The following is a 19,411-nucleotide window of genomic DNA, read 5'->3' on the forward strand; positions in this document are numbered from 1 at the left end:
TTCATACCCTTTTCTCCTTGCTTACTCAGATCCTCCCAGCAGAATCCACTCTGTCTTTCCACTTGAGTTATTTTGTGTCCTTAAACTTGGAGTCAAAACTGGCAATTTATATTGACTAATGGCACGTCTTGGTATGGTTACCCGAGTGGAAATGGTTTTTCTTTACTGCTTTTTTACAGACTGTAACTTCTTCTCCTTTCTTTTCTCCCTCATCTGTTTGCCTGCCACTCTCACTTTCTTTTTTTTTTTTGTCTAGCATCTTCACCTCTTCTGCAGTTATAATTTCTTATTTATAAACTGCCTTGATGTATTCTCCAAATGATGGTTATGTCACTTCTCCCTCCAATGCCCCAGGTACAAACTTAGGCCCCCTTTTATGAAGTCACGTTAGGCTTTTTTTTTTTTTTAATCGCTGGCCATGGCGGTATTAGCTCTGACACTCATAGGAATTCTATGAGCGTCGGAGCTTTTACTGCCATAGCCAGTGATAAAAAAAAAACCTAATGCAGCTTCATAAAAGGGGGGTTAGATTGGAAGCCTACTAGGGACAGACAAAGTACCTGCATATAATATATGTAAACCACTTTGGTTGTACAACTGAAAAATCCAATCCATAATTCTTTATCAGATCAATTAGAGGAATATATAGTCAAAAGAAATAAAAGGTTAGCAGCTCTAAAGAAACATTATGCAAATATTGTAAGACAACATCTATGATATTATGTTTAACACGTACATTATTGTTAAAGATGTTTATAAGAAATTAGGCAAGAAATGGGGTCAGCTAGTGACTAATTTTGTTTATTTGAATCTTTGATATACTGTCTACGGTAGTGGTCGGGAAACCACGGCTCGCAAACCGTATGCGGCTCTTTAGCCACTGCTAGAGAATGACACGTCACCGATTGGGCATCTCCCTCCCTCCCCCTTATCTTACCATGGGGATTTTCTTTTTTTTTTGTCTTCCAGCTGCCCGAGCCGGCTTTCATCAAGTCGCTTGTGGCTGCCGAAACTTCTCCTCTGATGCAACCTGAAACAGGAAGTTGCATCAGAGGAGAAGTTTCGGCAGCCACATGCGACTTGATGAAAGCCGGCTCGGGCAGCTGGAAGACAAAAAAAAAGAAAATCGCCACAAAGGTAAAGAGGAGGGAGCGGAACTGCTGAAAGACATATAGTAATCCTTGCAGGCTTGACTATGCAGGGAATTTTTGTAAAATCATGTTCTGTTATGTGACTGGCATTATTTAGACTTTAATTTCTATGAATGAATAGAATGAAAATGATATAAAATTACTTGCTTGCTTTTATGCGCGTGTGCTGAAAGGAAGTGGAGAGAGTGGGCTGAGGACGCTGAAGGGAAATGGGGAAGAGAAGTGGAGAATGGAGAGAAGGCGCTGAAGGGAAATGAGCAAGAGAAGTGGAGAGTGGGGAGAAGATGCTGAAGGGAAATGGGGAAGAGAGAGTGGGGAGAAGATGCTGATTTATAAATTGACAATTGTACAGAATATTGTTTCTTTTTATACTTTAATATAATAAGTTCAGTATAAAATTATTTGAGGCTTGTGTAGATGGGATCAGATGGTTTGCGGGGATGGGAACCAAGCTCACGGGGACGGGGACAAATTTTTTCCCCGTGTCATTCTCTAGGCTCTGCCATGAATCGATTTCGACTATGTGTGGGTGAGCGGAATGGCAGTCGGATTGACGTAGCTGTCATAGCACAAGTGGGCGCAGAATATGGCTCTCAAAAGGAATCTTAATCGTTGTACTGCTGATCTTTGGTTCTTTTGACTAATGAGTTTGCCTACCACTGGCGTATTGTACAAAGTGGTTTACAAACTAGCCGCCCCCTCCTTTTACAAAACCGTGAAAGTGGTTTTTAGCACTGGCCGGTTCTGAATGCTCTGCACGGCTCCCAAAGCTCACAGGAACTCTATGAGCATTGGAGCAGCGCGGCGCATTCAGCGTGCTGGCCGGCGCTAAAAAACACTTTTGTGGTTTTATAAAATGAGGGATAAATTTGGTATTTTCTCTGCCCTACCATTTGCTTTAAACAGTGGCAGGGCAGCTTTAAAAATACTGGATGACATCACTGTGTGTGTTATGATCTTGAGATTTCAATAGAATTTAATTGGCTTATACCCTAAATACAGAGAGAAAGGGATTTGGGGGTTCAGACTAATATCTGTGGCCAAAATTGGGAAGAATGATTCGAATGTCATTAGGAAGGACAGATAGGGAAATCTTACAAGAACAGTTTTCCTATTAGAAACGATGCAGGCTACACTATAATAACGTTGTTGGAATTGTTGTTATTTCAAAAATTTAGCAGTTAAACACTGGACTTAAATTTACCTGAAAAGTTCTCAGTCCAACCAACAAAGTTGGGACAGCCTCCATGGAGTGCTATATACTTAATACAGTGATTTTCCACTTTTTTATTCCTTTGGAAAAATACAGAACAAAAAAAGAGGAAAATCACTGGACTAAGTATACTGTATAGCACTCCATGGAGACTGTCGCAACTTTGTTGGTTGGGCTGAGAACTTTTCAGCTGCCCCTGTACCACCCTCAATTATATTTCCTTTGAGAGAAAAAAAAAGTCGATAAGAGTTGTAAAAAAACCAAAACATATCTCCACAACCAAACATTGCAGAGAGAAACAAAACTGTTATTTTGAAGACAGTTAGCCCGAGGTTGTCTATAATCAGCTAAACCATTGAACATGATTGATTGGGCGGAAAAAATTTTTTTGTTTGTTTTATTTTTAATTCACAATTTCTTGCTTTTCCAGGTTTGTAAAGAAGATATTTTTAAAATGTTGTATTCATAAGCATAATTCCAAGAATCTTGTTCCCCAGCCATGCATTACTGCACCTAACTGTACAACCGAGACAGTTAGGGTTCCTTCCTACCTGTGAGGGTCACTGAAAAATTTTCAGTCCAACCAACAAAATTGGGTCAGTCTCCATTGAGGACTATACATTTATTTAGTCCAGCGATTTACCAATTTTTTTTCATTCCGTATTTTTCCGACAGAATGAAAAAAAAAAGTGGAAAATCACTGGTCTATGTATATAGACCTGATGGAGACTGCCCCAACGTTGGGATAAGATCTTTTCAGCAGCCCCTCATACAGCCTAGAGTGCCTTTACATTATAGAACATATAAGTCAATTAACCACATATATTTTCCCATCACTTTCAATATGGTTTTTGCAATGACAGAATTTGGCTATTCAGAACAAGTTGCTTTATTTTGATGAATGAGGGCCTAGCCCAGGCATTATATATTTTAAGATTTTTAAGATTTAACATTTTAAGATTCATTTTAAGATTGCACCTGCTTTTACATAGCTAGAAGGTTTTTGTATTGGCGCTGATTACCAACAGCGCTAAATTTTCTTAAGTACGGTTTTTGAAATTTTACCAGAACGAAAACATGACACTTTCAGTTGTCTAATTTGTGAATACAGTTCTTGTTAAGTATCAATAAATATCCCTGGTGCGGGCACCATTTGGTCCGAGATTAAAAATATGTGTGGAAAAAGAACCAGAGAGAAAAACTACAAATATACAACCAAGTTTGAGAAGAAATTCATTAAAGCAGATAGTCAACTGCTAGAAATAAAAATCGGCATAAACACAAATAATTCATAAGTAAACTGAATCACCAAGTTGTTGAAAATCGGTCATGCTATTTAGACTTCTGACTTTCATCATTGATTTTATGTTCTTGAGAAGGCAAAACCAAAATTAAAAGTGAACCGATTTGCTAGTGAGTGCCTCAAGGGTATTTGCCAGCGTCTGTCCGTTTACTGATATTTAGACACAATCCACTATTCATTTTTTAAATAGTCCCAAAATGTTTTGATACTCATTAAAAAACAGTGTGACGTTATCGTAAATTTTGCATTTGCAGAGAGATAATGGGGAATGATATGTATGACTAGGTGTGATTACAAATGTATCTGTACACACCTCTTTCTTATCTATCTGCTTCAAATTAAATAGCATAGTTAGAACGTTTGCAAGAAAACTCTTTTGAAAGCTACTAATTCCAAAAATCCCATTCATTGTTAGACGATTATGAAGGGCCGCTGAAAAGGTCTCAGTCCAACCAAGGAGAGAATGATGTGGAGCCATGAAACTTACAAGTTATTCCATACTTTTCTTGGCACTTTTAGTTTGTGATATGAAATGAATCAAAAAAAAAAGTCAAGAAAAGTGTGGAATAACTTGTAAGTTTCATGGCTCCACATCATTCTCTTCTTGGTTGGGCTGAGAACTTTTCAGCTAGCCCCTTATGGACTGTAGCCAAGCGAAGTAGGCTAAATTTGGAGATTAACCTAAAACCATATGCAAAGGTTAAGAAGAAAACAGAAAATTTGATTTAGGGGATTTTCACGCTATTTTAAGTTGTACACTTTAAAATATAATCCAGGTTTGCCTCATGTATTTTCTTAACTAAAGGAAAATATCTAATTAAATATAAAAGTTCTGAGAGAGAACGTGCTTGCATACTTAAAGGAAAATATATTGAATAGGCTGAAAGCAAATGTGGTAGTTACAGATACTTTTACTAAGTGAGTGCAGTTCTCATAGCAGAAAATGCGACGACCAGAAGAATAAGAATCATTTCTGTTTTGTTTTATGGAAAGATTTGACTTTATCACCCTGAGCAAATCCGCCTGGGATTTACAGAGGGCTTTTCCTTTTAAATACGATTCTTTCAAAGACTTGGATTCATATGGTTTGTATTTTCATTCAATCTGGGTTTTTACTACCTAGGGTGGCAAAGGTTGCCTTGTGTGTTTCCTGGTCTTCAAGTAATGGGTGCAGCAGGCGAAGGGGTAATGCAGTAGAGTTGCACAATTTGCTAGAATTCGCTATGTAAAATAGACAGCCTACTCTAATTCCATAGCCCCTAAACAAAGTAAGGGATTGTAGGCAGATCAGGCTTAGGCCCACGAAAACTCCTACACTTTTAATTACCTCCCTTCTCTTGATGGTACTTTAGACATTGAGGCCCTCTCCCATCTTTACGTCAAAAATATGTGGGGTTTCCGGTCAGGTCTTTCTACTCGGTTCTCTAAGGGCTCCTTTTACAAAGGTGCATTAGGGCCTTAACGCGTGGAATAGCCACGCTAAATTGCTCCGCGCGCTAGATGCTACCGCCTCCTTTTAAGCAGGCGGTAATTTTTTGGCTAGCGTGCACTATAGCACACGCTAATCTTGTGTATGCGCTAGCACACCGTAATAAAAGTAGCCCTAAATGCCAGATCATTCATTAGGAAAGAAACCCAGAACAGCCTCACGCAAGACAGCTGAAAGCATCTCTGCTCTTATTCCCTGTATAATCCATCTAAATCAGTGGTCTCAAACTCGCGGCCCGCCAGGTACTATTTTGAGGCCCTCAGTATGTTTATCATAATCACAAAAGTAAAATAAAACAGTTTCTTGATCATATGTCTCTTTAGCTATAAATTACAATATTATTATTAAGCCTTAGCCAAAAGGAAAGATTTATAAACTATAAAAAGTTTTACCTCATACAAAATTGTCATTTCTTTAATAAGACATTAACTATTTTTTTCTGAGGCCCTCCAAGTACCTAGAAATCCAAAATGTGGCCCTGCAAAGGGTTTGAGTTTGAGACCACTGATCTAAATGCACAACAAATTAAGGACCAGGTAAAAGGTTTGCCAGTCCCTAAAGCTATATATTCTTAAACAGTTAGGGCAAGAACTCGGGAATTTTTTTTTCCAAACGGTTTGACAACTTGTTGCCAAAAGTAATATGTGAAAATGTTTTAAGAAAACATAAATTCGTAGAAAAAGCAATATATAGAAAACCAAGAACAAGATTGCAAAGAACTGAGAAGAAAATAAAAAAACAATCCTCGGTCTGTATGGCAGTCTTTCTCTGTACGTCTGGGAAAAGTGAGTAAGGCCGGCTGAAAAACTGCGGAAATTATCAATAATTCTTTTTAAACCAGCAAGGATAATTACATATCAGCAGGTGTAACAAGTCATTTAGCTTTTCACATTTTCATAGCAAGGAATTAAAGTGCAGCGATCTAATTATGAACAGAGGGAAATAGGTTTCAGATGTAAGGAAAAACAAATGGCTAATCAAAAAAATTAATTTAAACTGGCATCCAAAGTCTACTAATGGAATCATCAAGTGCTTGATTTGGGGCGAATGTGAAGCGATGTCTAAATCTATCTCAAACCAAATGTAACTTTATCTGGTAGCAAGGGAGGTTACGGGGAAGGGAAAATGGGAGATAGTTTTTGACCAACTGAAAGTAGTAAAAAAATATATATCGTTTCCCTGTGTTTGGAGTTTCTGTAAGAATATTCTTCGGTCTCTGTCCTCACAATCGCCAAACAAATAATATATAAGCTTTCCACATGTAACAACCCTTTCAAGAGATCCCTGCAGATGGTTAAGTATTACTTATTAGATATGTTTTTAGTTTTGCTAGTGAAAATAAACTGTTTTCGTCTAGCAATAAGAGAAGTTGCCAATCATCTTCAATATTTCTTGGTCGCACCCATGATGAAGATCGGGAAAAGGCCCAGGACTATTGCCCTAAAATCTGAATACATCTGTGCTTCAGTCCTGTTATGCATCCGAGTTCTGTAATATTTGATTTTCTGCTGTAGCCACAGTGTTGATAAACGTACATGATGGATTGCATATGGGCCAAACCAGATCATAGACAGGCCAGAGTGCACAAAAAAATTGCAGGCACACACGAACATGAATATTCTATAATGTACATATTTCATTTCTAAGAATTCATCTTCTCTTTGAGTGTAATTTCTAAAAACGTTTGCTGTTGTGTACAAGCCTTTTAAAAAAATATGGCCTGCTCCCTAAGCCTGAATGGGTTTCCTCCAGACTGTCCAGGGAAAATGGAGAAGATGGGGAGTAGAGAAAGCTGAGGTGGTGAGAGGGGGGGGGGGGGGAGAGAGAGAGAGAATCGCCTGTCATAAATATCATTTTGGACATTCAGTGGTATGATTTCACTATGTGTTTTACGCCGCATTATAAGCAAAGATGCAGATATAACCTTTATCCGCCTGTGGGATTACACCAGTTGGGTTTTGGTTTCCAGTTCAGGAAGTTCACTCTGTACAATTAAAACAGCGATTCCTTGCCTCTTTAATGCCACGGTTGGCATTTGTCTGGTGTCTTGTCATTAACTCTTTAATTACCCTACATATGGAGTTTTTCTGAATAGCCGTCTCCTTCCAATCAGCCTAGGATCCGACAACCACATTCCGTATCTCCTACAGCTATTAAAGCAGATGATTTAAACGGGCCGGACGGACATTACACTGTAATGAATTCAATATTTAAATGGACGCAAACACCTCAACTTGTCATCCAAATATTTCTGTCCGCTTCTCGCTTCACTGTTCTATATCTGTGTTCAAAATTTATGAACCCGCCGAGTTTTGAAAGAAGCCAGCAGAAGGTTAAAAAAAAAAAAAATCCTTCTCCTGAGAAATCGTATCTTTTGATGGAAGAAAAGAGAGATGCTGGTGTCAGAATTAGAGGAGCAGAAAGTATTTTGAATTGTAAAACTTAAATTATAAAGGAATCCCCGACACTGAAGAATGTGTTCATATACTTGTATTGTTACTTTAAATGATACAGTAAACTATTTTCTTTGACAGCTGCAGTGCTATGTTTTATTTTCTCCCTCCTGAGTTTAGAAATAAACCAAAGAGGCCTTTAGTTCTCTCGGTATCCAATTTTAAGACACTTATGGTTAATTATAAAATACTAAAGGTACAACAGAACAATCCCATGCTTTGAAGAAGTTCATTTTCAAGGCCCACCATGTTCTCCAGCATAGGAACATAAATTGCTGATACAAAACAAGCTCCCTATAGTAATGAACTTCCGGTAATATTTATTGCACTTAAAAATATATTATATAATAGGCAAAAAAAACATAGGTATTTAAGGTTTGGGGTGTACTCTTCCCGTAAACACACACAGAAAACTTTCTTCTATTCTTGCCAAAATACAATAAAATTGTTGAGAAATAAGAACCTTAATTTTTTAAACCATATATTCTTTAGAGGCACCAGCTGAAAAATTCTCAGCCCAACCAAGAAGAGAATGATTATACTACAATAGTGATTTCTAGTCCGCCAATACCTTGCGGTTCAAGGCGGATTACAAAAGAAGTTATCTGGCCATTTCCAGAGGAATTGAAGAGAAGAGCGAGTTTGCTTCAGAGAATTGGGATGAGTCTTGCGGTGTTAGTTTGTCTTCAAGGATTTCTTGAATAGCATGGTTTTTATTTGTTTTCTGAACGATTTGTAGTCTGGGATCGCTTCAAAAAGTGTGGAATAACGTGTAAGTTTTATGGCTCCACATTATTCTCTTCTTGGTTGGGCTGAGAACTTTTCAGCGGACCCTCCTATATATTGGAAGCTTAAGCATTTGTTGCCGCACAATAAGAAAATCACTCTTGACAAGGCTCGTAAGATAATGTCAATCTTTAGACTGAAACATCGATTTAATTTTTTTTTCCTAATATTTTAACAGACTTGTTGCTATTTTTAATTGTACCCAATTTTAAGTTTTAACAGTAAGGCGAATCTTGGCTTCAAATCAAAGCGGATGCAGTAGAAAAAAGTCATAATCAAATAACTGTAGTTCGTTTTCACTCGGAAGAAATGATAAAATATTGAATTTAGTTTAAAGGAAATACAGTTGTGAAATCAAAAGGAAGAATGAATTTGTATTCATTTTACCTGCTGTAATGAACTTCTAGAGCGCAAGAATCCTAAAAAGAGAATTGTAAATTATCAGTGATACCTCTGTTCTTTAATGAGCGATACTCTCTGCCTGTTCACTTGTTATCTGGGTTAAAGGAAGACCACCATAATCCCATGGGAATGTAATGGTGACGCTCTAAAAAGAAGACCATTCTTCTAGGCAACCAGAAGCAACATGGAGAAAAATGCACAGCAAGCCTCGTGGTCCTCACTTAAATTAATTTATTTATTTGAAATGATAAGGTATGCATCTGATTTGTGAGAGTTTGTCCTATTTTGTGCCTGGGGAGGGGGGTAAGTTTCAGGAACCAAGGTGCCAATTCTCAGCTGCGCAAAATTCACTGTTGGGTAAATCTCTTTCTAAAAGCAGTTAATAAATCATAATTAGTCAATAAAATAAACACTCAGTCTCATAAGTGGTCAATATCTAAAAATATTTCAGTATAGCATTTTATCTTTCAGAATCTAAGAATGATATTAGGTAGTCTAGGAATCAGTGTTGAAGTAGTCTAGTGGTAACAGCAGTGGGCTGGGAACCAATAGAAGCCAGCTTTTAAATCCCACTTCTACCAGTAACACTCAATGTGACCTTGGGCAAGTGCCTTAATCTTCCATTGTCTCAGTTGCAAACTTAGACCATGTTTACTAACCATTTTTTCCCCATAGACATAACATTTAGTAAACAGGCCCAGTTGATTAAAAAAGAAAAAAAGACTTTTGGACAGGAAACTTCTCACAGTTACAGTAACTCCTTTAAAAGTTAAATCCTTATCTTCTTAATTTCACAGAATATAACTCAATAAGTTTTACTTTTTCTTCCTGATTACCGGTGGCTGTAACTTTTTTGATTGCTTGAGAAATGGCAAATACCAGCGTGTGTATGATATGGGCATGTGTATGGGTACACACATGTATATATATATATATATATATATATATATATATACATGCACGCATAACACCCCTGTTTAATTTTTGTGCATACTGGGCAAACAAGTATGAATTTAATTCTCTGTACATGATATGACATTTTATTTAGGGTATTTTTTTTTTTAACAAAACCGCAAGATTAAATCAATGTGTTTAGGTTTTGCATATTTCATGTAAAACTAATGTTTCTTTTCTTCGTCGTCACAAGGAAACTAATACATTGAATTACAATGAAGAAATCTCGTCTGGCCTGTATTGTCCTTCACAGAAAGATATGACCTTCCAAAAACGTTATATAAATTAAGCAAATGTTGAAGTAATTACTTAAGCATATGTTTTTAAAAAAAGTAATTACAGTTGTTATAATCATTAAAAAAAAAGTTTTTTTAAAAAAAAATCTATAATACCACATGGTGCTGAAAAGTTCTCAGCCCAACCAACCAACTTCCTTTAAATTCTGAGCGTTATTTTGCCTCTGTAAAGTGCCAATTTGCAGCAACGATTAATTTTATGTTTTGGGTTTTTTGTTGTTGTTTTTACATTTTTTTCAGATCATTGATTGAACTATATCTCCTTTTTTATTGAACTATTCTCTTCTTAGCTGGGCTGAAAACTTTTCAGCATCCCTTTCTGTACTAACATTTCATTATTAGGCTTGTGTTCGTTAATACAAGTTTCTGAGTATCAGCTTCCTCTAATATGCCCTTTTCAGTACCTGGAAATATTCATTTATGGAAAAATTGAGTTTTATGACGTATTTCAGTCCGAAGAGGTTTGTGGTCACCCCAGATTGCAGGGTCACTAAGGAGCAACGGCCTAACTAGCCTCTGAACTCACGTGTCTAGTGGGTATTTTTAAACAGAGTCGCGCGTGTAATGCTGTAGGTCATTATATTCAAGAAGAACGGCATAATTTAAAAAAAAAACTGTGCATATGAAATTAAGTTTCATTAGTTGTTCATTTTATATGAAGGGTTAGACGGAGTACGAGAGAGACACACGATATGCTAAAGAAATATATTAGTTGTGTGGCTAATATTACTGTTTTGGGACAGAATATCATATTTAGTACATAGTTTAATATACTACATGTCACACTCAATCACATTCACTTTTGAGCTATCTAAGCTGTTCTGGGTAAACATTTTTGCAAGCTGGGAAAAGTCAGTCAGACCACTGCATTTTATTCACGTCAATGACCAGAGGGAAGACCTGACATGGCAACGTGGACGCTCCCTTTTGTTACTGCGAGTACAATTTGAGCAGAAAAGGGACTGAACTAACCAGGGTTGAGATCCAGGCAATGAGTCGAGTCTTCATTCTCCCCCAGCTGTTCACTAGGGCTGAGGGTTTCCATGGACAAATCCAACCCCTTTTCCTCCCAGTCTCTCAGTTTCCTCTTCTTATTCGTCCCAATCAAGGCTTCTACGGAGAAAGCATGCGCTCTGGAGCTCAGGGCTACAGCACTTCGTCTCCTTTCACTCATTTTATGTCCCCCCCCCCCCCCCCCCCCCCCCAGCAGATTAAAAAAATATATATAAAATAAATCCTTCGTAAAACCAGCAAGCAAAGGCTATGAACAAAAATGTAGAGAGGAAATAGGGTAGGAAAAGCACCCAAAACACTGCAACAGTCCCCCCCAGGAACCTCTTCACTCTTTAAGGAACTACATGAGTCCGCAGAACGACGCTTCCAAAAGCCAAGACTTAGCACTTCTTCTCAGTTTTTATATTTCATCACTTCTCACTTGCTCGCTCGCTCTCTCTCTCTCTCTCTTTCTTTCTCTTCTGATTGATCCAAACTGCTGGGACAGATTCCCCCTTCCTCCCTCCCTCCCTTGCAAGAGCAGGACAGGCCGTGCGCGCTTGTCAAAAAAAAAAGCCCCGGACCAATAGGAAAAGGAGAACCGCTGGACAACCAAAAGCTGCGGTCCAATGGCAGAGAGAGCAGAGGCAGCAAGTTCTAGGGCAAGGAATGCGCTGTGCTCACGGATTTAACCCTACGAGGGCTGGTCAGAGCCGCCTTTTCCAACCCCCCTGGCCTTGGCCAACAGACATCCAGGACGATTTAAAGTACCAGAAGCCTACATCTGACGGCGTGTTCCCAAATCCCAGGCTCGAGTGACTGACTCTTAGATACCAGGAATACAAACAAGGCTTCATTCTCTTCTTAATATAGATTCCCTAAGTGCAATAGGAAAATGCATGACCATTAAGAAAGTGCAATAAAAGTATACGTAGTTCCTTCTGTTAAATGAGCTCTTTCAGAGACCCCTGGTTGGCAAACGACTTTCAATTTAAAAAAAAAAAAAAAACGGTTTCTTGTAGCGCTGTCCTTGCTAAGATGCTAATTTATTATGATAATTAATAATGTTAGATAGCCAAAGCACATTTTAAATGGAGAGTAGTTTGTGGCCTGTACAGATTGCGAAAATACGTTTGTTTGTTTTTAAACTACATTCAGAAAAGAAGTTGGACAGAGTATGTTTTTACATATTCATAAGGACTAGTCGGGGGGGGGGGGTTGCTGTTGTTTTTTCTTGCTGATGTTGAAATAAAAAAAAATTATGTGAATCAAACACTGAATTCCATCTCTTATCTTGGTTATTGCTTTTTCCAGAGCCTGAACTTTTTAGATCGATACAGCCAGTACCTACTAGAATAATACAGACAGTATGCAGGGTAAGAAATATTTTCTAGTAATGCAGAATTTCGTGGTGAACTGAGTCTAACGTTTTGTTAGTGCTGCTTTTTTTTTTTTTTTCTACAAAATTTGGAGAAATGTTATACTCTGTAGTTTTATATGGATGCTCTTTTGCAGACTGCCCTGGGCCATTTCAGAGAATGGTGGATTATTAAATACAGAAAAGAAAAGGTCATTCAAAAACTGAAAATAAAGCTTCTATGGCGAAATGTACGAACTCCTTCCACATCTGTAAAGTCTTCAGTGCGTTTAACCCATAGTTTAATAAATCTCCGAATCAGGGCTTACATCTACCCTTTTAAGCAGAACTGATCAATTTAAATACTTTTTGGAAGAAAGTCCACCCTCATTTTGGCATTGGAGGGCAGCATTTCATGGTCTTTTGATTATGGAAGCTAAGGCAACCTCCCCATCTTATTAAAAAAAACAGAGTAAATTGTGGATGACTTGGGGACTTTATATACAGCAATTATCAGTCAGAGCACCAGTTTTGTACTGAGCTCATTACATTTGTAATCAGAAAGTGAAGCACTATTTATTAGTAATATTTGGGGATGGGTGGAGGGGGAAGGGAGGAGGGAGTGTTGGGAGGTAATTTATCATGTTTGTATTGTTGAGATAATTGATTGTTAATTCTTTGAATTTATATATCTAAAATGTATTAACTGAGTTGAGATGATATTCTTTGTAAGATTTTTGTTATGTATAGTTATTTTTAAAACTTAATAAAAATTATTGAACATTAAATACTGTGTTGACTATATGAACAAAGTATTATATATGATTATCAGAAAGTTCATTCAGGGTCCCCCACGTGAGCGGACTGCTGGGCACGATGGACCACTGGTCTGACCCAGCAACGGCAATTCTTATGTTCTTATATATGTTCATGGAGCGTTCAGTGATATTTTCCAAAGGCATTCTTTTGTTCTATACAACTGGATGCATCATTAGAAACCCTGATCTTAGGATGCACGGGAAGCAACGTATGCCAGGTTAAGATATTACTTTTGAACCAAATATGAGTAAATAATTTTTAAAGGAGCCTCTTTGTATTACTAGCTTAATTCGGCAATCTGACAGGCCCAAAAAATAGCCACAGGAAAATCGAATGACAAGCTGAAAATATGCCCTGATTTCAAGGTAGTTCCATATTTCATTTGCACTGGACGATCAGTAGAGAAACCTTTGAAATCTTTTATTTATCTGGAGGACAGCTAATCCTGAGCGAGTGCAAAATCAGTTTACACTTATTCTCTCATTTTCTTTACCGTTCCCTATGGGGTTGTTGTTTTTTCTTAATGTACATTGGATTCAGTGATATTACCTGCAATTGTGTCTTTTTTTAAATTGGTTAATGCATCACAAAGCTAAGCGGGATTTAAATGCTTTTAACTAGCGCTCTTTTTAAAATTATTCTATCATTACCTTCATATCTAATTAAGTAGAACAGGTGACTTTTTTCTATTGGTAAAGATTATTATAACAGCATTATATATAGATTTTTAAAATAGTGATGTTATGGTACTATTGCTTAGTTATACGCGTATGATGACACTTTTAAATGAACATTAGAGGGCTATTTCTGTTATTTTGGAGAGTGCGCTCTGTGTCCATTCTGAAAACGTCTTAAGACGGGCACTATGACAAATTAAAGACATGTAGTTTAGGGCTTGCAAATAATACAGAAGAGAGGAGCAAAGGACATACTGATCTCTTGGCACCTGACCCACGCAACCCGTTGTGTTCTATATGCACACTGAAGGCTATAGAAATCAATCTGAAGACAACACAGGTCACACAATTAATTTCTGACTTATAGCTTAAATCAAAAGTATTCCCTTTACTCCGACTTCATACTTGTCAATATTCTATCAGTCTCACTCTGCAATCAGCTTAATCGTTTCGAATTCAGATCTAGTTTGTTTAAACTGAAGCCGTTTATCTTTCCTGGTCCCAGTGTGAGAACCCGCTAAGGACTACAAGATGCTGGTAATATCATCCAGACTTTGTAGAAACCCGAAGGACATTTATAAAGAAACTCGATATTGTCATAAATAAACGGGGCAGCTCAGATCCGGACTTCTAATGAAACCTGTGGTAGCACCTTTTTTTCAGCCATTTTAACTGATCAGGCATCACTCTGCGGTCCAGCCACTATTAATTCAATCCACCACAAAAGAAACTGGGGTTTGAAATAATATAATAGAAAAGTTAAATATTTGCTTGGCAGTGGATATTTCCTAAATAAAATATGTAATTCACTTGGAGTTATGAGGGCGTATGAAATTCATGTTTATAAAGGAACAAAGAAGAAGGTTTTTGTGAAACAAAACAATTATCAATTTTTATCTTCTTTGAGTTTGTCAACTCTTATCAAACCCTTTTCAGTATCAAGAAAGAGCTATGAAATTATCCATTGCGTTGAGAAGGGCTTTCCAAGTAAGTAAATAAATATCTGTTTACTGCATTAAAATTTATTATGGGCACAATTCAGGTCATCAAACTATTTCATACCGATTGTAAATTCTTTTAAAAAGCAATACCGCTCTCCTGACCTTACAACATTATTACTGAATCAGCTAAATGCTAACAGTCAGACAGGCGTTTTCGTTTGGGACCAGACAAAAAGATCTTATTTTATTGACTATTGATTGTATTTTTTTATTTTTAAACAAACAACATCTTACATCTCTTAAATCTTGTAGTAAAATATCATATTGCCCTCTGTAATCCAAGATACAATTTCGCTATCTAACCTTCTCTGTAATTTTTCTTTTAATTCTCCCATCATAAATTATCTCTTTCTATCAGAACAGGAAAAAAGTGAGATATGTCATATTCAGCCTTACAGTCAAGTTTCCCACTTTATTCCTAAGTGCATGTGATAAACAAAAATCCATTAATGTCTCCAGTGAATGAGAAATGGGTTTAAGGTTTGCCCGAGCTAATTTTCAGATTTTTTTTTTTTTTCGGCCGATGAAAAGTACAGCAGAAATTATATAACCCCAATACAAATACAGAATTCAACTGTGAAAATATTGTGCTGCCCGGTTGAGCAACTCTACTGGTACTACCCGAAATCCAGAATTTTACAAGGAATTGGTTTCGCATTTTGAGAAATTCTAACAAATTATTTTTTGGATTTGATCCACCTGTGCAGTCAAAATGAATACTTATTTTTTAAAATTCTATTGCTACTAAATATTTCTAGAGTATTTCTACAGATGTAAGCAGCACTGTGCAAACCGGGCATAAGGGACAGATCCTCCTCCTCACAGCCTACGTCCTGGTCAGGATAAACATACAGGAGATAAGAGTTGTAATTAAAGAAAACGATTCTTTATAGTAAGTAATGTTGCTTCCTATAAGAAAAACGCTTTGAACAACTGCAATGTTATAATACAAAAACAGACAAAAATGGGGAAAGAAATTGAATAAGTATCTACCTTTATCCACTATAGAAGAAATGGGGTGCTCTAACTTGGGGGGGGGTCGTCCAAGATATTTTAATAAATTTGATGTCATAAGCAAGTTTAGAAAAATCTGCTAATTAAATCAACAGGAACACCAATAACTGGGATGTGGACCAACAAATGGAATGGGTGCACATGAGAGTCTACAAAGGACAAGTAGGCATCAAGAAAGGTCAGTGTATTATTATACAGTAGTAGTATTAGCTAAGTATGTCTCTAAACTGGACCATATTTTTCATGTACTTCAAGTAATTTCTAACTTCAAACATAAAGTTTGTAAAATTGTTTGTCATCAAAAATGTATGTATTCGTGTTTAGTAAATGATTGCTTTTCTAATCATTTTCAGTGCAACTGTGATAAAATGTATGTGAAATAACTTCAGTTGTTGAACTGAAAGATATTCATTAAAACAATGGATTAAAATATATTTTATCTTCAAGAATCTTAGAAATCGTGATAAAGAAAGAACACTGATTGCATTATGCTTGCGGAAGTCCAAAAGAGAAACCCTTGTAATTAAACCATTGAAATTAAAATGGAGGCCTCTCTTTTCAGAATATTACTTATTAATACAAAATTTTAAAAAAGGGTGATGCAAAATATACTGCAGAAAGAAGTTATTGTGTGAAATGTACAATTGTGGGAAGCTGGTTTGTTATATCTGAGAGCACATGCTCACCTTCTATGCAGCATTTTAACTGAAGCCGGGAAAAATTTATTCCGGTGTAGGGAAAATTGTTGCTGAAGAGATGAAAATGAAGCAAGTGAGGATTGTTCTAAAACATGTTTCACTATTCAGATTCCTTTTGTCGACCAATCCATCCAATGGATAGTGAATTTATTGTTTATTTTTCACTATAGGATAAGACCAGTGTAAGGCATGTGTGGACTTTGTCCATGGAGTTTACATCACCGTATCAATTTCTAATAAACAATCATAACTAGATTTAAATATATCATTCTGTTTTATTTGCTGAGGTATTAGTATCGAGATAAGCAAAGGAAAACAGAACTGGATTTATTGTCTTTCTCAACTCTTACTCAAATTGGAGAGTATTGCTTATCAGAATATAACCACTTCAAAGTTTACTGTAAAATAAAAGCTTTACGATATAAACAAAAGTCTGGAAAAATGACTCCTGAATTTTCTTTTGTTGAGTTGAGGGTTCTCGGAGCAACTTGTGGGGTTTATTAGCTCACAGAAAGTGAGACAGGAGTTGGTAAAATGTTTTTTTGAAAAAGAAGAGGAATCACGCATAAGACAAAGTTAACCTTTGGGGAAATCATCATCTTAATGATATCATTAAGGCTCTATCTTGTTTTATTACATTAGGATTTGGGGGGGGGGGGTTCTTATAAATTCAGATTTACATTTTTTTAGCACAGGCTTGCAGCCCAAATATTTATCAAGGCAGAAAATGGGAGAAAGCATGGGAAATTGAATCCTAGTGTGAAAAGCTGATTGGAAAGAAAGACAGGTTCTATACAACCACATAAACCTAAGTAAAATAAATGGACACAAGTAAACAAAGGCTAAAACCAATCTGCACAAAATTGTACATAGGCTAACTTATCAACATATTACTGCTACTACTAATTATTTCTATAGCGCTACCAGACATGCACTCCGCTGTACAGAGTCACAAAGAAGACAGTCCCTGCTCAAAAGAGCTTACAATCTAAACCAGGAGTGGGAAACTCCGGTCCTCGAGGGCCAGAATCCAATCGGGTTTTCAGGATTTCCCCAATGAATATGCATTGAAAACAGTGCATGCAAATAGATCTCATGCATATTCATTGGGGAAATCCTGAAAACCCAACTAGATTCCGGCCTTCGAGGACCAGAGTTGCCCACCCCTGATCTAAACACACAAAACAAACAGGATGTCATGGATACAGTTACGGGGAAGGCTTGAGGTCCTCAAAACATTTGGGGCCCCTTTTACAAAACCACAGCAGTGATGCTATTGTGGTAAGTGCGCCAAAGCCCCTCCAATTCCTACGGGTTCAGTGCACTTACCACATCATCATTGCTACCGTGGCTCCGCAAAAGGGTCCCTTGGATTTTGAAAAGAGGCTGCACACTACATTATTGGGAAACCTTGGAGTAAACTTTACAATTTTCTTTTCAAATGGGATTAGAGACTAAATACAATCAAAATAAATTAAACCTGAATTTGAGATGCGCCTTTCATTTGTAAAGTAATACCACATTCAGATCTTTCTGCATTTATACGTTGGTCGCATCATATAAAAAAAAATAATCTAATTCATTTGTCTTTGAGTCTGTCACTGAAGCAGTCCATCCTTGGCATCTCACATTATTTTTATTATGCAAAATATATGTACATTAATATGTAAAGGCCCTGAACACTCACAAATACACACATATACACACAGAGGAAAAAATTCACACAGCCAAATGTAAACAGATTTGAAGAAACAACACCTGGTTCTTATGTCTTGTTGTTTTTCTGTGCACATCGGAGAGAAAAATATGAAACATTAGAACCAGGGCCTTGCAGTGATAATTGAATTAGACCTGAGACCTGTAACTAGTCTTTGCTTTATCTTAAAATGGAGATCTCCATTAGCATGTGAATTTTTACTGATTAAATTCAATTCCCTCCCTTCTCTGACCTGCAAATTTAGTGCCAGAGATCAGGGGACTTCTCTATAGAGTCTGGTTAGACTCTACATTGACAGTTAAGGATCAGGTTCTGGCAGTGATCAAATCTGCTTTCTTCCAGATGCGGGTGCTAGGCATATTAAAACTTATGCTATCACACTATGATTTTTGCATAGTAGTTCAGTGATTCTTCAGAAATTGGATTACTGCAGTGCATTACACCTGGAGATAGCATCTTCCAGATGTAGAGCCTTGCAGGTCATTCAAAATGCAACCGCATGGTTAATATGTGGAGGGAGCAGATTCGAACACATAACACCATTATTGATACAGCTCCATTGGCTACCAGTAAAATATTGAGTTATTTATAAGGCCCTTGTGTTGATATTTAAGGTATTTCATTTTGAGATCCCTTGGTACTCAACACAGGTGTTAAAAGTGTGCCAGCCATCAAGATCTTTGAGGTTAGAAGGGATGCTAGGGTTAGTTAGTGAAGAGCTGAGGACTGTACATTATGAGAAAATCAGGACTTCTATTATGTCAGTGGCAGGAGCATTGGTATGCAACAATTTGACAGGACCCCTTCGACTGCAATCTGATTTACAGAAATTTAAGAAGGTTTTGAAGAAAACTTTATTTGTAGAGACTTTTTTAAAATGAATTTTTGAAGAACTTTTATGTCATTGTCATTTGATAGTTATGTATGTACCTTTGTGAACTGCTTAGGTGTAAGCGGGCTAAAAGAATTTTAAAATAAATAAACCCCCTCTTCTTTTAAACTGTGCTAGCAGTTTCTAGAGCAGGGAGCCATGCTGAATGGCCCGCGCTACTCCCAACACTCATAGAGTGCCTATAAGCGTCAGGAGC

The 19,411-nt window shown here is 37.0% G+C and overlaps 1 protein-coding gene across 1 annotated transcript in view; it reads right to left on the reverse strand.

The window, feature by feature from the left end:
• TBX15 (T-box transcription factor 15) overlaps positions 1-11,560 on the reverse strand; it is a 216,666-nt gene extending 205,106 nt beyond the window's left edge. The window contains exon 1 of the mRNA XM_033940178.1: positions 11,020-11,560. Within this exon, the coding sequence (XP_033796069.1) occupies positions 11,020-11,221 (202 nt within the window). The 5' untranslated portion in view covers positions 11,222-11,560. The remainder of the gene's footprint in view (positions 1-11,019) is intronic.
• Between the last annotated feature and the right edge of the window lie 7,851 nt (positions 11,561-19,411).

Source organism: Geotrypetes seraphini, chromosome 4 (genome assembly GCF_902459505.1).
Source record: "Geotrypetes seraphini chromosome 4, aGeoSer1.1, whole genome shotgun sequence".
Taxonomy (NCBI): Eukaryota; Metazoa; Chordata; class Amphibia; order Gymnophiona; family Dermophiidae; genus Geotrypetes; species Geotrypetes seraphini.